This window comes from Labrus mixtus, chromosome 16 (assembly GCF_963584025.1).
Source record: "Labrus mixtus chromosome 16, fLabMix1.1, whole genome shotgun sequence".
NCBI classification, from domain to species: domain Eukaryota; kingdom Metazoa; phylum Chordata; class Actinopteri; order Labriformes; family Labridae; genus Labrus; species Labrus mixtus.
The window spans coordinates 25,556,396-25,577,100 of NC_083627.1; the positions used below are offsets into that span (position 1 = coordinate 25,556,396).

At 39.1% G+C, this 20,705-nt stretch overlaps 2 protein-coding genes and 1 non-coding gene across 5 annotated transcripts; 1 reads left to right on the plus strand and 2 right to left on the minus strand.

Moving 5' to 3' along the window:
* The first annotated feature begins 3,765 nt into the window (after positions 1-3,765).
* fam83hb (family with sequence similarity 83 member Hb) lies at positions 3,766-16,596 on the plus strand. The gene is made up of 8 exons (XM_061060523.1): positions 3,766-4,093; positions 9,890-10,083; positions 10,204-10,536; positions 10,918-11,082; positions 11,281-11,405; positions 11,503-12,060; positions 12,273-14,625; positions 14,997-16,596. Exons 2-8 carry the CDS (start codon positions 9,961-9,963, stop codon positions 15,015-15,017), a joined length of 3,678 nt encoding a protein of 1,225 aa, XP_060916506.1. The 5' UTR covers positions 3,766-4,093; positions 9,890-9,960; the 3' UTR covers positions 15,018-16,596.
* On the minus strand, positions 16,548-20,039 carry si:ch211-199g17.9 (uncharacterized protein LOC108180085 homolog). Of its 3 annotated transcripts, none has more exons than XM_061060526.1 (8): positions 19,796-20,039; positions 19,099-19,173; positions 18,852-18,899; positions 18,603-18,657; positions 17,650-17,739; positions 17,489-17,552; positions 17,314-17,380; positions 16,548-17,192 (listed from the first exon to the last, which is right to left on the minus strand). In XM_061060526.1, the coding sequence occupies exons 2-8, from the start codon at positions 19,142-19,144 to the stop codon at positions 17,089-17,091; spliced, it is 474 nt and encodes a 157-aa protein (XP_060916509.1). In that variant the 5' UTR covers positions 19,145-19,173; positions 19,796-20,039; the 3' UTR covers positions 16,548-17,088. The 3 variants fall into 3 exon arrangements, with proteins under 3 accessions (XP_060916509.1, XP_060916508.1, XP_060916510.1); XM_061060525.1 differs by lacking the exon at positions 19,796-20,039 and adding an exon at positions 19,376-19,481; XM_061060527.1 differs by lacking the exons at positions 17,650-17,739; positions 19,796-20,039 and adding an exon at positions 19,376-19,475.
* Positions 19,360-19,491, minus strand: LOC132991716 (U8 small nucleolar RNA). The gene has a single exon (XR_009676229.1). It is a non-coding gene; the product is annotated as a U8 small nucleolar RNA (small nucleolar RNA).
* Positions 20,040-20,705: the final 666 nt, after the last annotated feature.

Consider the following 20,705-nt stretch of genomic DNA (forward strand, 5'->3'; position numbering starts at 1 on the left):
AGATGCAGGCTGGAGGAAAGAAAAAGAGACAAGGCAAGAGCAGATTCAGAGTAAACTCTCTGTTTTATGTTTCTGCAGCGCTGAAGTAAATTCCAGTTGATGGATATTAAGTTTCCCTGAAACAATGAGATGTAGACATGCTGCTCACAACTAAATTGAAGGGAGATGGGGAAAAATAACAAAGAGCTTCAGATTACTACGGAGCCCCTCTGGTGACATTGATGAAAATTCTATAACTCGTGGCCACAAATTTATAATTTGAGGCCTCAAAAGAATAATTCTTGGGCTCAAAATAATATTTCATAATCTCAAAATATGAATTTGTGGCAATGAATTACTAATTTAATAATAATTTGTGGCCACGAAATAAAAATATTTTCACCAGTGTCACCAGAGGAGATCTGTAGATTACATCTTACCTGGTCAAAAAAAAAAGAGCAGCAATTAGTGGCATCCTGCAAACTGTTGATGTTGGATTAACCTGATCAAATTAACTACTCTTCAAATCCTACAAAGTTATTCCTCCATCATCTCACTCAGAAAACAATAATACATAATTCATCAGTTAAAGCTCCTTACATGTTTCATTTGTCAATTTTGTCCCCTGAACTGAAAATTATAAATTGATGTCTTGTTTGGAATTGCCTCAAAGGCCTTCAGAAGTTGTTTTGGTGTGTGCTCTCAATCAGGAAGCTGGTGTTTATTTCTTTGTTAATTTGTTGATTCAGAGCCGTCTTCATAATGATGATTGGTTGTAGGCTTGTAGTCATTTCCTATTTAAGATGTCCTGCCAATTTTATCTTACTGTTTGCTTGATGAAGGTCTAGTACAGAAACGTTGCCAATACATGTTTGTTTGCAAGTCAGACAGTGTGCGGGAGTTTACCTTTAAGATGGTGGACACATTGCTCTCCTACACATTTGTCTGGATATATGATCTCTAAAACACAAGTTTTTTTTTATTTTTATCATTGGCAGTAAAACCTTTATGGTGTCCCTACATCTCATAATCAACTTTATGTTCTCTATTTATCTCTAAAGTCTGTGCTCTATATTAATATATGATTAACTTGTTTGTTCACCCCTACCCTCACATCCATTTCAATAAAGTTTTTTGAATTCAAATAGTTCCAGGTAACCGCTGACTCCCCATCCAGGCATGCCCAGATGCAGGCCAGGATTTTTGTGCTGCCTGGATTCTGCCCAGACCTGTACACCTGTTAAATGACTGCCAGGTGACTCAGAGAGGAGGAGAACGAGCAGAGAAAGATAGATAGATTGATAGAGAGAGAGACAGAGAGAGCAGTACGTTGGGTGTGGTTAGATGCCTTGAGCACATTCCTTGAGCGGCCGCACCCTGCGTTTCAGCGTCTGTATACCTGCTAGAGTTTGTTATCAGAGTGTGATCATGTAAGCAGACCTTTAATTTCTCTCTTGGCACTTGTACTTCTTTCATTAGATAAAGTTTCACTAACACAGATAGTATGCTCTGCGTACACACACAGATGTAGGCTTACTCAAACCTCACATTTCATATCTAGTCAAATCTGCTGAGAGTTGCACATTTGCATGAATTGGAAGAGAACCAACGTGAGAGATCAGAAAAATGGCTCCCACTGTGTGAGTCCATAACAGCTTTCTAGGTTATGGGTGCGCAGGCAGACATTCAAACAAGAGGCACACCCTTAGGAGCAGGACTGAACACACAATCATGCTCATAAGTGTGTTGCTATCAGAGGGCCATGAAACAAGGTGTGGTCTGTCTGATAGACACGTTTCAGGACAAAGGACAGCCCATACCAACTGCACAAACACAGCATTGTAAAGTTTTATCAGGTTTAAGTTTTAATGACAATATAGCTGATGTCATTGGGTGCAAGTGATACAAACAAAATGAGAAAGGATAAAAATGAGAAGTAGGGATTTCTTCAGTTTACACAATCCATAAAAATGTTGCAATAAAACCTGCGAAGCACAGAATAAATCTAAATATCAAAATAATAATTTCCTTTTGGTCAAAGTGTGAGGAGAAACTGGTATTAAAGTATTGTTTGTATATGTACATGGGGACATCCAGGACTAAAAGAGTTACTTGATATGTGTGTAGTTACATGATCTGCACTGTGTCTGTAAGTTTAAGGGGGAAAAAAACAGCTTTACAAATCCTGACCAAATTCCAGAAGGAGATATGAATCTGAAATACCTGTGGCAAAGAAGCAGGTTTTGCGCCTCCATATAGAAAAGAGAACTGCTGAAGTCCGCTGATTCCACAAAAAGGTTTTGGCATAAAGAAAAACAACAGGTGACTCATTCAAGGTCAGTAAGAAACCCTGCAAAACTTCTGCAAATTTATTAGAGGAAGCTTGATGTGTTCTTAAATTCTTTTGTAAAGTTTGTTTTTTATGTTAGCTATGAAAGATTTTGGTACAACATTATTTACTTTTTTAAAATTATAAATATGACCTTGACCTATACGTAACTTATTCTCAAAAAGGGGCTATCGTTTACTCTTGTAAACATGTGGCGGTAGAAAAGGATAAGTTACAGTATATCAGTTACACAGTAACATAGATCTAGGGTTAGCTAGATTTAGCCACAAGTAGTCATAACTAACTAAGTGAGGCTTTATGTATTAAATTGAGAAACAGTATGGTTTTTTTAGCACTTAAGGCATCATATTTACACCCCTGTGATGTCAAGCCTTTGAATGTTGAAGTGATCGCACCTCTGTTCCGCCACAGAAGGTAGTAACACAGGGGTTACAGGGGCGAGCCAGCAGGGGCGAGCAGCGTCTTGTGTGTGAGCATGTCTGAGTGTGTGTGTATGTGGAGCTCCCACGTTGTTGTGCTTCCGCAACGCTGTAACGCAATGTGAATACACAGACTGGAACACCAATATTATACTGTTGCAGAATAAATATGAAAACGGTGGAGTTTAAAAAGCAGTTTAAAAATGGCTTCTGTATGGAACATGCATCCTTATGTTTTATCTTATTCTGTTTCCCATGGTAACACACATCAGTTGTTTTCTCAAGATCTCGATTTATTCATCTTCTTATCTCAGGGTCACAACACTGGTTTTCCCGTTTTAAGGTCGTTAAAGATTTTCACTTGAGATTTAGAGAAATTAACTTGTTATCAAGGAAAACCAGGGTTGTTATCTCGAGATAATTACATAAGTAGGCCTAAGTCAAGATCTCGAGAAAACAACCAGAAATTCCTTGTTATCACAGGAGAATGGAATAAAAATAAAACCTAAGATGATTGCTTCCAAATAACTCCAAATTTACTTTGAGGAAGGCAGTGCTGTTTCTTCTTCTTTAGGCTATTACATAATGCATTTTAAAATGATTTCTCAATCTAACAAATTCCCAGGAGGCCTAAAAATTAAGAAAACATTATTGGCATCCCAGCCATTCACTACACAGTAGAGATGAAATGCCAATCCTGAAAGACTATTTAATTTCAGACTGCACAAATGAATGCATAACAATGCAGGTACAAGACGTAGGCTAAAAAAATAGAATAGCCAGGAAAATAAAGTGAAATAGTCTCTTTGGTTTTAAGGCTTTCTATTGGCAAAAACTACAGGAAAAAGGTCTGTTTAAAGAGTTTGGAGTAGAGGTTTGAAGAACTGTCCTTTGTTTAATGAGGTAGTCTACAGCAGTCATGACATGACATGAAGAGCAGCGCTTTTGAAATGTGCCACTGGGAGTGAAGTTCCAAAGCTGAGATGTCCCCAGTGCTCAACGGCTTTGGGAGGAGTCTCAACGGTGGGAAAGCTCTGCCTAACAGGCTGCTTCCTCATTCATTGTGCGGTCCTGCTCTGTATTAGCGGAGACTCTGGAGGTCCTTCCACCGCCCAGTGAAGCTCTCAGCCCGGGCCTGTGGTCCGTGTTGCCTTGTCTCGACTGTCTGCGCTGCTCAGTACTGGAATAGGGGTCACGCCGGGGGTCTGGGTGGAGTTCTTGCCCGATCTGAGGAATGTGACGCACGGACGGGAAGGAACGCACATCGGCGGTTTCACGGAGGTGGAGCGATACTCTTTGCTAGAAAGATACGACAGGAGACGAGCTTTTCTTTCGGACTTGGGAGGTACGGAGCGGAATTAAAGACAAACTTCTTGAATGCAAAGTAACTGTGACAAAGTAACCATTCGTACAGAGGACTTTTATCTTACATAGCATCCTGTTTTATCTATACCCTCTGTGCGTCTTATTACGAAAGCCTCTTATTCTACTCTTTTCTGTCCCTTGCAATATTTTAATTCTATCTTCTTGCTTTTATATCTCCGAAATCTATCCCAGTTACTTCAGCTCCATCGTGTTGTTACTTCACTAATATGGGTGGGATAAGAAAAAAGTGAAATGCTTGTAACTTTCCTCACCTCCTGCCTAAAGTTTATAGAGGATTAAGTCATCCAGGTGATTGCTGCTCATTGCAAAACCTGAACAGTGGTGTTATTATAGTCTGGGCCTACAGAGGGATCCGTGTTGGCTGGCAACTGACAAAACTGCTGCTGCTGTCTCTGCAGCCCTTTGAAGAGACTCAAGACAAACATGTTTTTTTGACATTGTAGAGCCTTGTCCATGTTGTGTTGTGCTGTAATTATGACTGCATTCACATAGCACCTCACAAAAATAACAAAGCAATGGAAATCATGAGAAAGCAGACTAAAATGTCAATGAACTGTAGTAAACTATGGGAGATAAATGATGCTCTTAAGGGCAGAGACACTTTTACAAGCATGTCTGATGCTTGGTTGCACCATGGTATGCAGAACAGCCATGGCTATGTTTTTAGGCCCAATCTTTGCCCTCTAATTTAAAGACGGTGAGATATAATAGATCCTTGCATTCTTATTGCACGTGTCTTCTCCTATTGACTTTGATCAAAAGGCTTTGATTTGATCTTTAACGCAGATGTGCACGGATCAATTTAATTTAGAGCTTTTATACAAACGAGCAAAGTATTGATTCAAACCTCACCTTTGCAAGCTCCGACTTGAGTCACTCAGAGTGACTCACTAGGTAGGAAAAGTCCTACATGTGGATGCAATTTTAGGGAAAAAAGAGTTTGTAGTGCCAGCTTTTTTTTTGTGGAGCTTTTCTTCTCGTGTGCTTCTCATTATAGGTTTCATCTTGTCACACTAGCCAAACGTCCCAGGCTGCATCCCATTCATGGCTTTGTTTGCATTGTGTGCATTACAGGGGCTCATTGTCTGCTTGTATCGGTGTTGTAATTCATGTGAGAGATATATTTTGCTGCTGTGCTTGAGAGGAAGACAAGTAGAAACATTTATGAATGCTGATATTGTTTGGTTTTCCACTCGAGATGACCACAGACATTTAGGCAGTTGAGTCAGAAGACGAGGACCTGTTTTTCTAGCAGTGCTGCTGTGGGAGGATGGGTGCTGCCATGCATTCTCACATACAGTATACATACAAACGACCTCGGGCGGTCTCTCCAGTGGCATTCAACAGATGAGATGAGGTGTGATGATGATACAGAGAGACGTGCACCATTCTGACTTTTATCTCTGTTTTGTGTGTTAATCTTAAGAAAAGTGGCACTGAAAGGTCCTGACATCAGGAGACTACTGGCTCATCCCTCCAAACCTGTTTTCAGGTATTGTTTTCTCGATCCATTCACACTCAGTTATCGTACAAACTGAATCGACTGAAGAGGTATGCCGGATCAATCGTGGTGTTTGTTTAGCGAGGCGTGGTCAGATGCATGTGTGTGGGACAGAAAACAGAAAGGGAGTGAATTTTTTTTTTTTTTTTTTGAGATTGTGCTTGAAAAATTGTGTTTCCTCAGGCTTATTTCTGTTTGTTGCAAGTTGAGACAGATTAAAAAATGCACACTTCCCCAGCTCTCCACATACTCTCTCTCCACCTTCGACATAAGATCATTTATACGCTTAGTGAGCAAACATTGAACACATCTCAACATTGGGTTTACCAGCCTTGAAGTTCTGCTGTCGGTTGGTTCCCGCTTGCCTGTCCTGTGGCCGTTTAGAGTTTCAAACTGGCTTTGCTGACATTTAGGACAGGCTAGTCCTTGTTTGAGCAACAGAAAGCTTTATAAATAAGGGAGGAACAGAGAGAGAAGAAAAGACAGATGCCTATCATCGACAGTTTGATGCTAATTACTGTTGCTATAATGAAAAACAAAGCGTCAGTATTTGTTTGAGCTTCCTAGCAGTTGGCCAGGTGTGGTAGAGAGAGTCGGACATGCTTCTTACGTTGTGTTATTTGTCTTTTGCCTCATTCTGCAGTGACCTAGAGGTCAGGATGGTGAATTGGAAACCCTCAGGCTTTGTTTAGTGCTGCGGTGCTCTCGAGTCACCTGAGTAGCTAATATCCATGTAGGGGTCGATTTGTACCAGTTCCCTTTGTTCCTTTAAGTTTGAGAATTCTTAAATGACAATTCAACCAGTCGACCAATTTATTTTTCAGGCAATAATTCTGAAAATTGCTAACACCAAGCTCCTCTCTTGTGAGAATTGGCTGGTTGTCTTTGTTGTATTTGGGGGCGGTTGAGCTCAGTCTGAAGGGACTTGCGGTTGGGAACCAGAGGGTTGCAGGTTCAAGTCCGGGTTCACTTCCTGCACACTTCTGATGTACCATTGAGCAAGGCACTTGACCCCCACCAGCTCAGGGCAGCCCCCTCACGCTGACATCTCTCCATTAATGTATGTCAGGCATTATTTGTATCTCTCTTTAATAGGATAATTGAAAGAACGGTGTTATATCAAAATTTAACTCCGACTCATGTTGTGTTTCTTTTGTTATGTTGCCATGTTAGATGTCTTTTCTGAGTTTTCATCATTATGACAAGCAAGCAGATGCATATCTCTGTTGTTGGCTGTAATCACAAGTCCTCAGGTATGCACCTGTGGATTTTACTGCCGCCTCAGCACATTACATGTGTGTACAGAACAGGCCCCAGGCTGCTGCATTTCTTTAAAACTAAATGCATACCAAAAAAAGATCAAAGTACTTGGGAATCTCCTATTTCTATTCCTTGGCAAGAGTTAAAATATTCCAAGCAGTATGAACGGCTTACACGTCTTCCTGCCCACAGGAAAACTTTTAAATTGGAACAGCAGACACACAGAAGCCTTGCTTCTATAGCTAGAAAGGAGAATGGAAACAGGATGTCAGCCATTTTGCTAGCAGATGAATCATCGCACAGCAACGTTGAACAAGTTATCCTCAGGCAAGGCCAGACCAGGCTACCCAATGACTCACAAGGCCTCTTGGTAAACCAGCTTCTCCCCATGATTGCGGGTTAGGACTTGGAGCCCTTTGCTATCACGAATAGTCTTCAAGTGTGTGTGTGTGGAACTTTACAGAAAAACATGACAAAGTAAAGCAGGTACATCCTCACTAAACACCTATTCACCCTCCCACTCAGACATCAGCATACACACAACTTTGTTGTGGGTTAAAATCCAGCACAGAGAGATTTGTCTCGTATGCATCCTCTTTTATTTTGCATCCCTTTCTCTAATTCTAAAGTAAGTCTTACAAGTGGCAGTGATTAACTACTTCCTCTTTGGAAAGCAGAAACATTAATACACAAATAATGAACACATAAGAAATAATGATTGCCAAATGTAAACTTAAAGGTGCACTAACAAGTTTTGGTAGAAAAATGTGAAAGTTGGAGAAATGTACAAATTCTGTAGTATATGTTCATAACTCCATACACAAACTGTCCTCAGAGGAATGTTTGCCCCCTGGAAAACTGTTAAAAGATAAAATGCTACACGAGAAGTTATGGTGGAGGGCCCGCAACAGTGAAACCGTAACTCTCCTGGTATCTTTTTAGCTCCGAAAAATGTGTTCTAGGGACCCATTTTTTCCTTTGAATAAAGTTTGTGTATTTAGTTCAGAAAATATAGCATAGAATTGTTTCACTTCTCCAACTTTCAAATGTCACTACCAAATCTACATAGTGCACCTTTAACAAAGTGGATTAAAGAGTAGGTGAAACATGGTTGTGTAATCTGTTATCATTATACTGTTTAATAGGTATTATTGTTAGAAGTGAAAGAAGATTTAAAAAAAATACCATATAAACAATAATTACACTACTTTGTTTCTGCTTCTCAGATGTGAAGGTTTTCTGTTGTTTCTGTCTTATTTGACAGTATAATTAAGTTTAAAGTGTTAGTCAAATCAAATTAGTCATTTTATGACATCACCCTGGACTAGAGAAATGTTCGTGGCATTTTCTACTGTTGATGATTTTTGATGAAGCCGGCCTATTTGTGACTATGAAAGTATTCCAGAAAGAACAACTATTAAAATAAATGAAAGCTGCAAAGATTACTGTCTTGTGCTTTATTGTCATAGAGATTCTGTTAGTCAGGCTTAGCTATATTTCCCCTCCCTTACCGTCTCTTGTAGGCTTGAAGAAAGAGAATTTGGTACTAATATATCAAAGTGACACATTTTGAAGCGTTGACTCTTCAGGTACACAGATCTACAGAGTGAATTATTCACTTCTTTACCATCTGTTTCAGAACAATTACGCGTTCACAAAGTATTATGTAATAATGCTGTATCACTGTACCTTCAATTATGACTAACTCTCTTCAAGTCTATTAGCTTACTCATCAAGCTCTCCTTAATCAATTTATGTTACGACTGACAGATTTTTGAGGATGTGGTCTGAGGAGCAACTTGAAGCGTGCCACACCAGTATGAAAGTTACTAATGCCTTTCACAACTGTTCCTTACACCTCTCTTTCTTTTCTCAAATCTTCTGACTTCACTTTTATCTTAATCCAATTCACAGCTTATTTTAGTTTACTAGTTTTTTTTCCTTGAAAGAGTTTTCTCAACAGCTGAATATTATTTTGCTGAAAAAAAACTCTAACCACCAAACTTTGAGGCGGCTGTAGCTCAGTTTGTAGGGACTTGGGTTGGGAACCAGAGGGTCGCTGGTTCAAGTCCCGGCACAGTCCAGTAGCTGAAGAGGTGCCAGTCCACTTCCTGAGCACTGCTGAGGTGCCCTTGAGCAAGGCACCGAACCCCCCACCCCCACCAGCCCAGGAGCGCTCACAGTGGGCAGCCCCCTCACTCTAAAACCTCTCCAGTAATACATGTCCATAGGATCCTGTTTGTACATGTGTGTGTAGCATGTTCATTAGCCAGAGTGTAAAATCGAATTTGCCCTTGCGGGATTAATAAGTATAAATTAATTAATCAAAATTAAGCTGGCTACTATGGTGTGTGATGCCATAAAGTTTTACAAGGCAAGTTAGAAATAACTTGTTTGTTTAGGTATATCTATTGGTTGTAAGATTATCTTCACATATTATACTGCACAAGTTGTCTTTTTTAGTCTTTTAAAACAGTAACCATTAGAATTAATTTAACACCTCATGATAAATTATCCTTTCAAGATTTGTATCTTTTTTCTTCAATGACGCCATTAGTTTGACTTGTAAACTATAGTAAATGTGCCCTGGCAGAATAATATTTCTGTGGTGATCTGTCAAAGAGGTTAACATCTGTTGGAGTATAAGCCTTTGTTATTGTGTGCCAGCAACGGTGTGTTAGAATCAAAGGCGTACACTGAACTGACTTCTCCAGCTTTGACTTTGCAACAATGGAAGCTTTGTGTTAGAGGTTATAGGTTCACTTGTGTATTCTGAGTCAAAGCATTATTTCTCTCACCAACCTAAGGAGAAGTTGTAGTATCGTTTATCCATGATGGAGACGTGGTGTGTACACATGAAAATACTCAACGGCCTTTGAAGCAGAATGCTAGTTTCTCTACGTCTAGGAAACCTGTAATGTGATTTCTGTTTTTGTGTCCAAACATCATTCTCCTGTATACTGACAGTGTGTCTCTTTCTGACTTTTTGCACAGGTTAAAATGTACCTCCTTTAAATCTACTCAACCCTGAGTCAGAACTTTTGGTCCCAACTCTCTTTCCAAAGATGCCAAATCGATCTCAGAGTTCATCGATTGGGGAAAACCCTCTCGACCCAAACTACCTGCCCCCACATTACCGTGAGGAGTACCGTCTAGCTATTGATGCTTTGATAGAAAAGGACATTAAGGTAAGACAGAAACTTTGTACTTTAACTGTATTTTAATAACATTTATTTAAAATACTTCAAAAAGATACCTAGCCTGGTATTATGATGTAATTACTTTGGGTATGTCTCATGTCACACTAGGGCTACTATGAGTTCCTCCAGAGCGCAGATGTGGTGAGTTTCCTGGCACAGCCGGAAATTGAATTTATTAAGTCCACAATCCAGACCCCTAACCTATCATCGAGCGTCCCAGAGCTGACATACCATGAAGGAGGTCACGAGGTTGATGGCTCCTCTGATACCTACTGGCCGATGCAGTCCGACCTGGCTGCACCGGGGCTGGACCTGGGCTGGCCACTGCCACAGCACAGCTTCAGGGGGCCAACAGAGGTCACCACTCTGGTCAACCCATCTGACCCAGACATGCCAAGCATCAAGGAGCAGGCCAGGAGACTCATCAAGAAAGCATGCCAAGTGAGTGAAAGAGGAGAGGTAGTAAACAGAATACAGACATACAAGACTTAATAAATAGACACACAGGTGTGTGCATCTTTATGTGTAAAGACCAGCAGACACCTGTACTTTGTTGCTGTCATCTGCAAACTTTTATTTTAAGTATTTTTACACATTCATTTCATTTTCATTTCATTTTATGATATGCTTTAATCTGAAATTGAACTTCTTTCTTTGTATACAGTATATTATTACAATAATGGGTAAAAAAAATACCATTCTAAATTATTTTAAATATCTGTTTAATTTTTTGAAATGTATAAAACTAGGCTAACCTAGGCTAAGACCATATTGACCCTATCAAACAATAACTAGTTTCTTGTGTCTGCTCTTTTTCTTCAGGTTATTGCTGTTGTGATGGACATATTCACAGATGTTGACATTTTTTCCGACCTTTTGGATGCAACAACACGACATGTTCCTGTTTACATTCTGTTGGATGAGCAAGATGCCCATCACTTCGTCTCAATGGTCGTCAACTGCAAGGTCAACTTGGATCTAAATCCTGTAAGTGTGCTTCTTTTTTATTTTACATTTTCCAAAAAGAGTAGGTTAACAGATGGCCATCCTATAGTACTCCATTGTGTTAGAGGTTTTTTTTATCTACTTCTTTCATTGCCCATATGTGCCAATTGCTCATCATTTTCACAAATGTTAAATTGTGCCCATAACATGATTTTTATTGAAATTGAATGGTTTTTACAGATGATGCGAGTAAGGACTGTGGGAGGAATAACCTATCATTCACGGAGTGGGAAATCATTTAAAGGGCAGGTGAAAGATCGTTTCCTTCTGGCTGACTGCAGTGCTGTACTAAGTGGCAACTACAGGTGAGCCATTTAAAAGGGTTTATTCATAGTTTATGAAATAACTTTTATCCACTCATTTACTCTTATTGCCTCCACTATTCTTTGATTTTTTTTATAGTTTCATGTGGTCTTATGAGAAGATCCATCGTTCCATTGCCCACCTCTTCCTCGGGGAGCTGGTTTCCACCTTTGATGAAGAATTTCGTATTCTCTTTGCTCAATCAGAGCCTCTAGTCATTGACCCATCTGATCGGTCACTTGCAGTCTCTGACACCAGCAGTACTAGCAGTTACTTCAGCAGCCAGTACGGTTTCAAGAGGACCCAGTCCTTGCGTGAACCCATCGGTTTCCGCAGGCCGCCTGAGATTACCTCTGGCTTTCCCTATGGAGACTCTGATCGTAACCTTGCACTTCCTTTCCGGAGGAATGACCCATTCCGCCACACCGTTGAACCTGGAGCAGGAATTACAATCGGGAAGTATTCACAGCAACAGTTTCGTCTGCAGCAGTCATATCTGGAGCAGGGAAGGTCCATAGTGTCCCGGCAGATGGAGATGAGTAGCAGTGCCTTTCAGAGGCACAGCTATGCGGAGGGAACCCAGGAAAACTACTCATCCTCAAGGCAATACATGAAGCACAGAGTCATGAACAATCTGGATGAGACAGACTTCCACAGGTAGTTAAACCTTTAATACCCACTATTGTTTGGAAGCCTAGTTATTACAAATTCACTCATGTGTCACTGTTTTTACACACACAAATGAATGTTGTCTTATATGTTGATAAAAAATAAGAAGTATCTTTTTTTTGTTATCTTATTGTACAGTTCAACTCGGTTTTTTTCGAATTTTCTCTTTAAATTAAATTGATTTGATTTGATATTTTCAGGGAGCAGACCAAAAGTAGCCATTCCCACAATGAAGGGCCTGGGCCAGGTTCAGGCCATGGACACCGAGGTCGCCATTCACATCTCTCTATCGATCAGTATTCAGACTCAAGTTTTCGCTCCGATAAAGAGCCTCCACCAGGAAATCATGGCAGAGACTACTTTTCATCAGAGGATTTGAAAGGACCTGATGGGCACCAGGCTGCTCCATTAGCTGGGAGATATGGAGGAGGGTCTTCTCAAAAGAGGCCAACAATAGGTCAGGCATATGCCTGTCAGAACTCACCCACACAGCCCCATCCACCAGAGAAGCAACATTTCCCCAAGGAATCTGATCAAGAGCATGAACAAGATGCAGAAGCTAGGCATGGCATGAGGAATTGGAGAATCCATTCCTATCTAAGCTCATATGAGGAAGGTGTAGAGGAGGGTCTTGCGCAGCCTTTGGGGCCTGATGCATTTGAAGATCCTCAACCATCTCAACAGCTAACTGACCCAGAAAGTTCTGCTCGCTTTGGAATAAAAGAGCAAGCAAATGTTCCCTCTAAACCCAGACTAGATGTCCCGAGACCCCGCTTTGGTAAGCCCATCTTACCTGAGAGCAGCAGTAAAGACCTTTTATCAACAACAACAACAAAGGATCTACTTCCGTCAGTCAGTGACTTAAAACCATTTGCACTGGAGAAAAAGGAGAGGGAGGCTGCAAAAGAAAGGGAGAGGGGGACAGATAGGGGTAAACCAAGGGAGGTTGGTGTTGATGTGGGGATGAAAGAGGGTCCGGAGCTCCTCTTATCCAAACATGAATCATTCCGCACACGAATTAACCCACTCCTCCAACGCAGTTCTCGACTGCGTTCTTCACTGATATTTTCATCTTCCAAAGCCGAAACGCACAGTGGTAGCCTAGGCCTTAAACCAGCAACAGAGATAGATGAGGAGTTAGACTCAGTACGCACTTCTTCAATTGTGGCCCAGATCCTGGAGAAGAGAAGATCACTGACTCGTGAGCCTTTTGATTGGAGAAAGAAGGCGGAGGAAAAAGAGAAGGAGAAGCAAAATGAGATTGAGAAACTGAAAGAAGAACAGCCAGAGGAAAAGAACACTGTTTTGAAAGATGACATTCAAGCAAAAGCTGAATCTCAGAAAACTAAGGAAGAGGATAAGACAATACCAGCTGTCGAGAAATCTAAAGTAACATCAGCATCTTTGAACATGAATGACCCAGCTAGTCGACTACAGTATTTTCAAGACCTTGCTGCCAAGAGAAAAGCCTCAAAAATGGCAGAGTCAGAGTCATTGCTAAAAGACACAGAGCCTGCTGAAAAAAAGTCAGACCTTAGCGATACACCTCCCAAAAACACAGCTCCAGAAATCCCAACAGTTTCTATTAGTTCAGCAGAATCTGAACCAAAGAGGCCAGACATATCTGCAAAACTGGCAGAGCTCACTCGCAAACCTTCAGTTGGTTCCTCAAAACCACCAATAATCACTGCCAAGCCTTATGTGAGCAACCAGAAGTCTTCAGAGACAAACCAAACTCAAAAAGAGGTGACTGCATCAGAGGGTCAAAAGAAGGATATATTTAAGTCCCTAAAGCCACTTGCTTCGCCAAAGATCTTTAGGAGGGACCCACTGAAGCTTAAAGCGCTGAATCCTCGTCGTATCTCATGTGGTGAAGAGATAGTGACAACAGATGCAACAGATGCAGAGAAGAGTGAACTAAAAAAGAGCCGCTCTCAAAGTTCATCCACTATGCCACGTGATGACTCAAAGGAAGGACTGCAAAAGGTTATGGGATCTAATACATCCATCAACACTCTTGGTGAGGCAAAAGGTGAGGGCAAGACACTTGACTTCTTAAAGAAACAGACTCAGAGGCTCAAGGGATTCCTGGGGCCAAAGGATAAAGAAAAGAAATCATCGGGAGATGATAAGGGCATGAACACGGTCATGGAGATCACTGATGATTCAAGCAAAAAGCCAAGTTCAGCAGGAAAAAGTACAGGACCTACTGCTACTGATCCATCTTCAGCCAATCACAAGACAACAACTAGCACTTCAGGCCCAACCAGATACCAGGCCCAAGGCGGCTCTGTTATTTTTAGTAGCAACCTAAGAGATGACACCAAAGTGATTCTTGAGCAAATCTCCGCCAATAGCCAGAAGAACCGTCTGGAGAGGGAAGAAACAGGAGGGGGAAAAGAAAGTGAAAATGGGGAGAAGGTACTGGAGAGGCAAAACTCCTTAAGAAGAAATCGATTTCTCCGCCCACCAGGAAACGTCCAGGAGAGGGAGGGACTGCTGCAGAGGATAGAGAGTTTGAGGAAGGAGAAGAAGGTCTACAGCCGCTTTGAGGTAGCCTATCACAGCAAGGATGATTTTTGCAGAAAGGATATCAAATGAACAAATATTGAAATACAGATTTATTTATTTCAATTTAACGTATATTACGGATTTGAAAGTCAACTTTGGTGGACAAGCTATTATTTATTGCTTCGTATTTAAAATTTACTTTTTATGGGTTATTCTGCTACGAAAGAAAATAAATTGAAAATAGGTTTTACTTTTCTCTTTTCAAATGTGTCAAGTGAGAACTTTAGATAAGACTGTCATCTGATGTCTTTGATTACTAACAGTGAAGATGAGGTGGAGGGGGACAGTACATTGTAAAACGAGCTGGATTTAATACTGTAATGCATTCATTGTTATCCCTGTTCTGTTTACAGATGGGGAATAGCCTGGGATAACGAGATGGAGGAGCGACCTTTTATATGGAAACTATTTATGCAAGATGATCAAAAGAACAATTGCCCATATGTGCCAACGACTCTATCAAAGTACCTCTGTGGCTCCACACCACAGCCTTTCCTGACTTTCACACAAAGTAATAAAACTTGAAGAGACAATATATAAAAATGCTGAAAACAAACTTTGGATAATGAGTTTGGAATGTGCCCGTTTGCCAAGTCTTGGTACTACTTTTACCTTTTATGGTGACTGAGATAAAGAATTGACTCTACTTGTACATTGGCTGCATGGGCTGGTGTTTCATCAACCAGAAAAAGGTTAGGCAAATTACCGATAATTGATTTTGTATGAACATGAATGAGGGAGTTGAAAAAATAAAAAGGAAGAAAGAACATATTGCTCCTGAGGGAATATAAATATGAATGAACATGTATATTACCAACATTGTGTATCTTTGCAAGTGTCAGGTAGAACTTGTTTGAAACTGAATGGGAGACAGTGCCTTTGTGGATTCAACATGTGCCAATGGCTGACAAGGGCTTTGCCAAAGCTGGAAGGACTAACACACAGGACGATAGAGAATATGCAGTATGTTGTTATGAAGAGGAATAGACTTCGATGAAGTGATGAATGTTGAAAATGTAAGGACAAGTGTGCGAGATCATAGAGTATATGGAGTGAGACAAAATTATAAAGAATATGTTAACTCAAGTTAAAGTAGCAGAAACATGGTTTCAATCAAAAGAGCTTTTAGTGAACTTTGTCCTCTACAGAAAGAGATGCGTACCTTTCCGTTAAGGCGTGAAATGACTTAACAGGGTTAAGGATATCAAATGACCAGTTAGAGAGGGGCCTTTCAGTGCTCATGGTAGAGGAGTTGTGTTTGAAATGTATTAGTAATGTTCTCTTTTGCAGTCCATATGAATTGGAAAGTAAAACTGTACACAGCTGCCCTTAACTACTGCAATTTAAAAAATAAAATTAAAAAATAAGCCATTTGAAATTACTCCAAATGTTCAGTTCTCAGATATTTAACAAGTCATTAACTGTAAAAAAAAATTGGACAAAAATAGAAAGGGTGCATTTTGCAGTACTGGAGCAAGGTATTGCCAGCATACACAAGTTATCTAACTTCTTGAGCTACGCCCTGCAAGTTCCTTTGTTCGGTCTAAACATAATTAAACCGAGGGTTTAGTTTAATTGTACAGTTTCCAGGCTGCTTGACAGCCCGGTTGAGCATCAAATAATTCGGTCCTTGATGTCTTTTGTAAAAAATTTAAAAGATTGAGTGGTCTTTTGCTATGCAGACACATCAGGGGCTACAGCTTTCTCATGGGATAATGTAAATATTTATGTATGAAGAGCTTGGTGATGTTTTAATAATGAAATACGATTATGGTCACCGTTACCTTACTTTTGCTGTGACTTGTTCATTTTTAATAAAGGTGTAAATATGTGGTCTTGGCTGTACAAACTAATTGGTGTTGATTAGGGGAAATGTGTTTTTCACAACCTGAGATAGTATTACATTGTGTTGGAAAGTTTGCAAGTCTTTTATTAAATGACTTTGAAACTTAACCTGAAGGCTCCTGTGTGTAAATACTTACACTATGTTAACTGTAGTGTGTGGTTGTCCTGTTTTCATGTATATGTAATTAAAATGAACCCATTTGTCAACCATGTCACAACATTTAAAAACAACTTTATTAATGCACAGCATAAGCCTGAAAAATGACCCGTCACCCACCCGTCACAGAAAGTAAAACATTTTAGATATCAATTATGTTCCAATCCAATTTCACATATCTACCAGGAAAAAAAATCCAGATTATGAAATCAGTTACATGTCTTGAAGAATTAAAATAATATTGTCAATGAAACAGTAAAATAGTTAAGAACCCATAAATATTATATTATACAAGTGTATATTATATATAGATTAAAAACAGGAACAGTTTACACCAAGGTGGGAAGTATAAATAAGTGATAATTTTTTTTGTTATTTTAGTACATTTTTAAGTGAAAAAATGTATTTTCCTCTGATTCTTTCAAATGACCTCTATATGCATCTTACTCCTCATAAGTCTCTGCACCTGTAGACCCTGGCTGCTTCAGTTCCTTTGCCTCCTCTAGCTGCTCTTCAAGACTGTGCAGCTGATCCAACTTCATTTGTTCTTGAGGAATTACCAAAAAAAAAAAAAATGTTGGAAATGGAGAACAAACTTCATTCATGTGTGTATTGAAAAATGTTATACATGATGTATGTTTGTGCATTAAACCTGAAAGGGAACTTACCAGCTGATAATAGCTGACTTTTTGTCTTCTCAGCGCTTTCTATCTCACCTGGGAGCCTTTCCAGAGACTGTGGTAAAATTTTGATGGACAAAAGTTACTCAAATCTTCAGCATTTTATCCCAAAGAGGGGAAATACATGGGAATTTATTTTTAAAAAATCAAAAGACTAACTTACAAAAACAGAGTGCAGATTTTTGTGCTGCTCTATCAGTAACTGGAGTTGGTTTTCAAACTTCATGCTGAAAAATAAGAGTTACTTTAGAAAACTTTTATCGAAGTTAACATTGTCCGATTATTTGACTGAATTGAATATTTCTTTGCACTCTAAATAAGTACCGCTGCTTTCTGTGTTTAAGCTTGAATCCCTGGATTTCACATCGATACTGTTCCAGCAGTTCATCACTTTTCTTGTTGTGCTCTAACTGCCTGCAAAACAAACATCTAACACTCAGTTCAACTCATAACATTTCTTCAAATGGAAACATTTTTATTATAACACAATTTTACCTGTTCAAAAATAATGCCTGGTAGACTTGTAACAAGGTTTTAAATATATACTTCTTAAAACTGTGATTTTTTTTGTTGTTGTTACCTTTTTGATGTTTTGTTCTGTGATTACACCGCAGAATTTAAGGCATTTATTAATGTTGTTACATTAGAGTCCAGCTCTGATTGCCAAACTTGAAGAACAAGCACATTACCAAGTAAATATGTTGTGACATACTGAATACAATGGAATACCATCCCATAATGATCCTGTGACTGAAAACAAAAATGTCCTATCTCAGAAAGTAGTATTAAGAGTGGGTCACTAACTATTAATATGTAGTCTATTTATTCGTACAGGAAATAGCTTATAATCAAAAACTAACCAACACAATTCAAAAATGATAAAATGACAAAATTGTTGATGTAATATATTCTAAAAATGACTTAAAACATTCATAAGCTGCACTATTAGTCCACACCAACGAAATTAAACAATTACAACAACTGGATCTCCACATACTCTAATTGGATGAAGGGCACTATGAAAAAGTGGTCATTTAAAAACGTTTGTAGCATGGAGTAAGTGTGCAGCTGTAACATCTTATGAACAATGTCCGACATCTGATAGTTATTTTTATTAAGGATTTTGCTGCCATCTAGTGTTACAAACATACCATTGCATTTTACACAAGGTAAAAGAAAGAAAAAATGTCTAGTGAATATTAGGGGGTCAGCAACATATGGAAGCACAATCCAAAGACATGCTATAGTATTCTATGATCTGGTTTGAGTAAAGTCACCTGGCAGAGTCCTGCACAGACTCGTCACACTGGAACTGCAGCTTCCTGCACAACTCTGGAGAACAACATCCCAGTGATTATGCTTATTATCATCTAAAAACGTATTGTCTATATCTACAATATATGGCAATTAAAATTATCTCCAGTCACATTCCACATAAACATGAATGTACAACATGGCATAACACATTCAGACTTACTGGAATATAAATAATTATATAAGAAAAATCGATGTTAGACTGTGTATACCTTCTTTTTCTTTATGGATTCCTTCCAGCTGGTAAGCTTCAGATTGCACTATAAGAAAAGCAATTCCTATATGATGTACAAGTTTAAAAATGAACATTGTATTATCAATAGCATCTAGCAAACATGTTTGCCTAGCAAAAAACAAATAGTTAATTTCTACTTCAGCAACAGGTTAATACAGAAGGTAGAATAAGTACAAGTAATTAGTACATTAAAATGAAATATTACTGATGATGGTGTTCCTTACATGTTGCCAGTTCTTTCTGCAAAGAGTCACTGACTGATTTGGTCATCTTAATTTCTTCTTCCAGGACTTTTTTACCTTAAATAAAAATACATTTTTGTTATAAGTGTAACTATGCTATACAGGTATGGAACACACCGTACTCACACAAAGTAAACCAGAGCCACAGGTGTTATGAGGCAAATTGAAGTTTTAGCACACAGCTCTGATAAATAAATCACCGACAGGAAAGTAAAGTTTCAGATATTTCATTTGAACAGAATTATCAGAATGGTCTTACAGGGTGTTGCAGTTCCCTGAAAGATGGAGATAATAATCATATCTCATTGAGCTCCATTCATCATGTTCTGATACTCCACGTGTGGAGTAACAGGTAAGGATGTACCTCACTGAAGATGCCGGTAGGACGTTACACATAGTCTTATGTTCCATCCGTACAGCTGCCTCACTCACGGTTTCAAGTTTTCACGTTACACAAAATTTTCTGAGTAACGATAGATACATGTTTTGAATTGATATTCGGACTCATGCTGTGTACATTTACAAAGGATTTAGCTAAAAACAGTATAATACAGAAAAACACGTGTTCATTAGCATATGACTGGTACATCCAGCCTTCTCATTGGAGGAGCCGCAAAAAGCTTCCCATCGATATTATATACCCAAATTGAAACGTTTTCACAATACAGGAGCAGTTTACCTGTTGGGGGTCCGAAACAAAATGTAGAGGACGGACAAACAAGCAAGCATCTGTAGTCATTTTAACAACTTAAAAACGTGATATAAGAAAAACACAGCGGAGTTACCAGCGGAAGCGGAAGTGTATCTTCACAAAGAGTAAGTAAAATGTCAAGAAAGTGTTCTGTAGCTGCATTATTAAATACAATGCAAGACTGTACTCACTAGCGAACGTTTGATCATAATTTTAGCAGTGACAGTATTTTTTATTAGGTAGGTGAATATGGCACCAAAGGACGAGTTGTCGTCACAACAACGCGCATGCGTGACAAGAGAACACGCAAAACGCGTCGCTCCAACCTCAATTTAACATTTTGTCTACAGTAGCTATGAAATCAAATGTATCTCACCGGGAAAATGGTACAAACGTTTTACTTAATCGCCTGAGTGAAAACAAATGAAATGAAACCAGCATGGCCAGCCATAAAGCAAAACTTTTGAATGATTCCAAGATTCTCAATTTCCCATTTAATGAAAAACTGTTGCAAAAATCAAATTACAAAATCATTTTGTCAAGCATTGTGTCAATGTTTTTGAAGACATTCAATCCATATTCACTGGTATTTTAATATTATTACTATTATTATTATAATTATAATTATTATTATTATTATGATATCCTTGAAAAATAAATGGATGATCATTTGTTCGAAGGCTGTGTGGTCTGAACCATAGACTAAATATTAAGGTCTGAACACGTCCATACATTTCATGCCAACACACGGTACTTACAGTACAAAAAACATGTATTTTAATGTTTTTTAATTCACTTTCAAGACAGTCAATCACTACCTTGTTGCAGCCTCCGTAATTTGCCAGTCAGCTGTTCAACCTTTAGCTCCTGCATGTCTCCACCTTAAGGCAGGATGAAC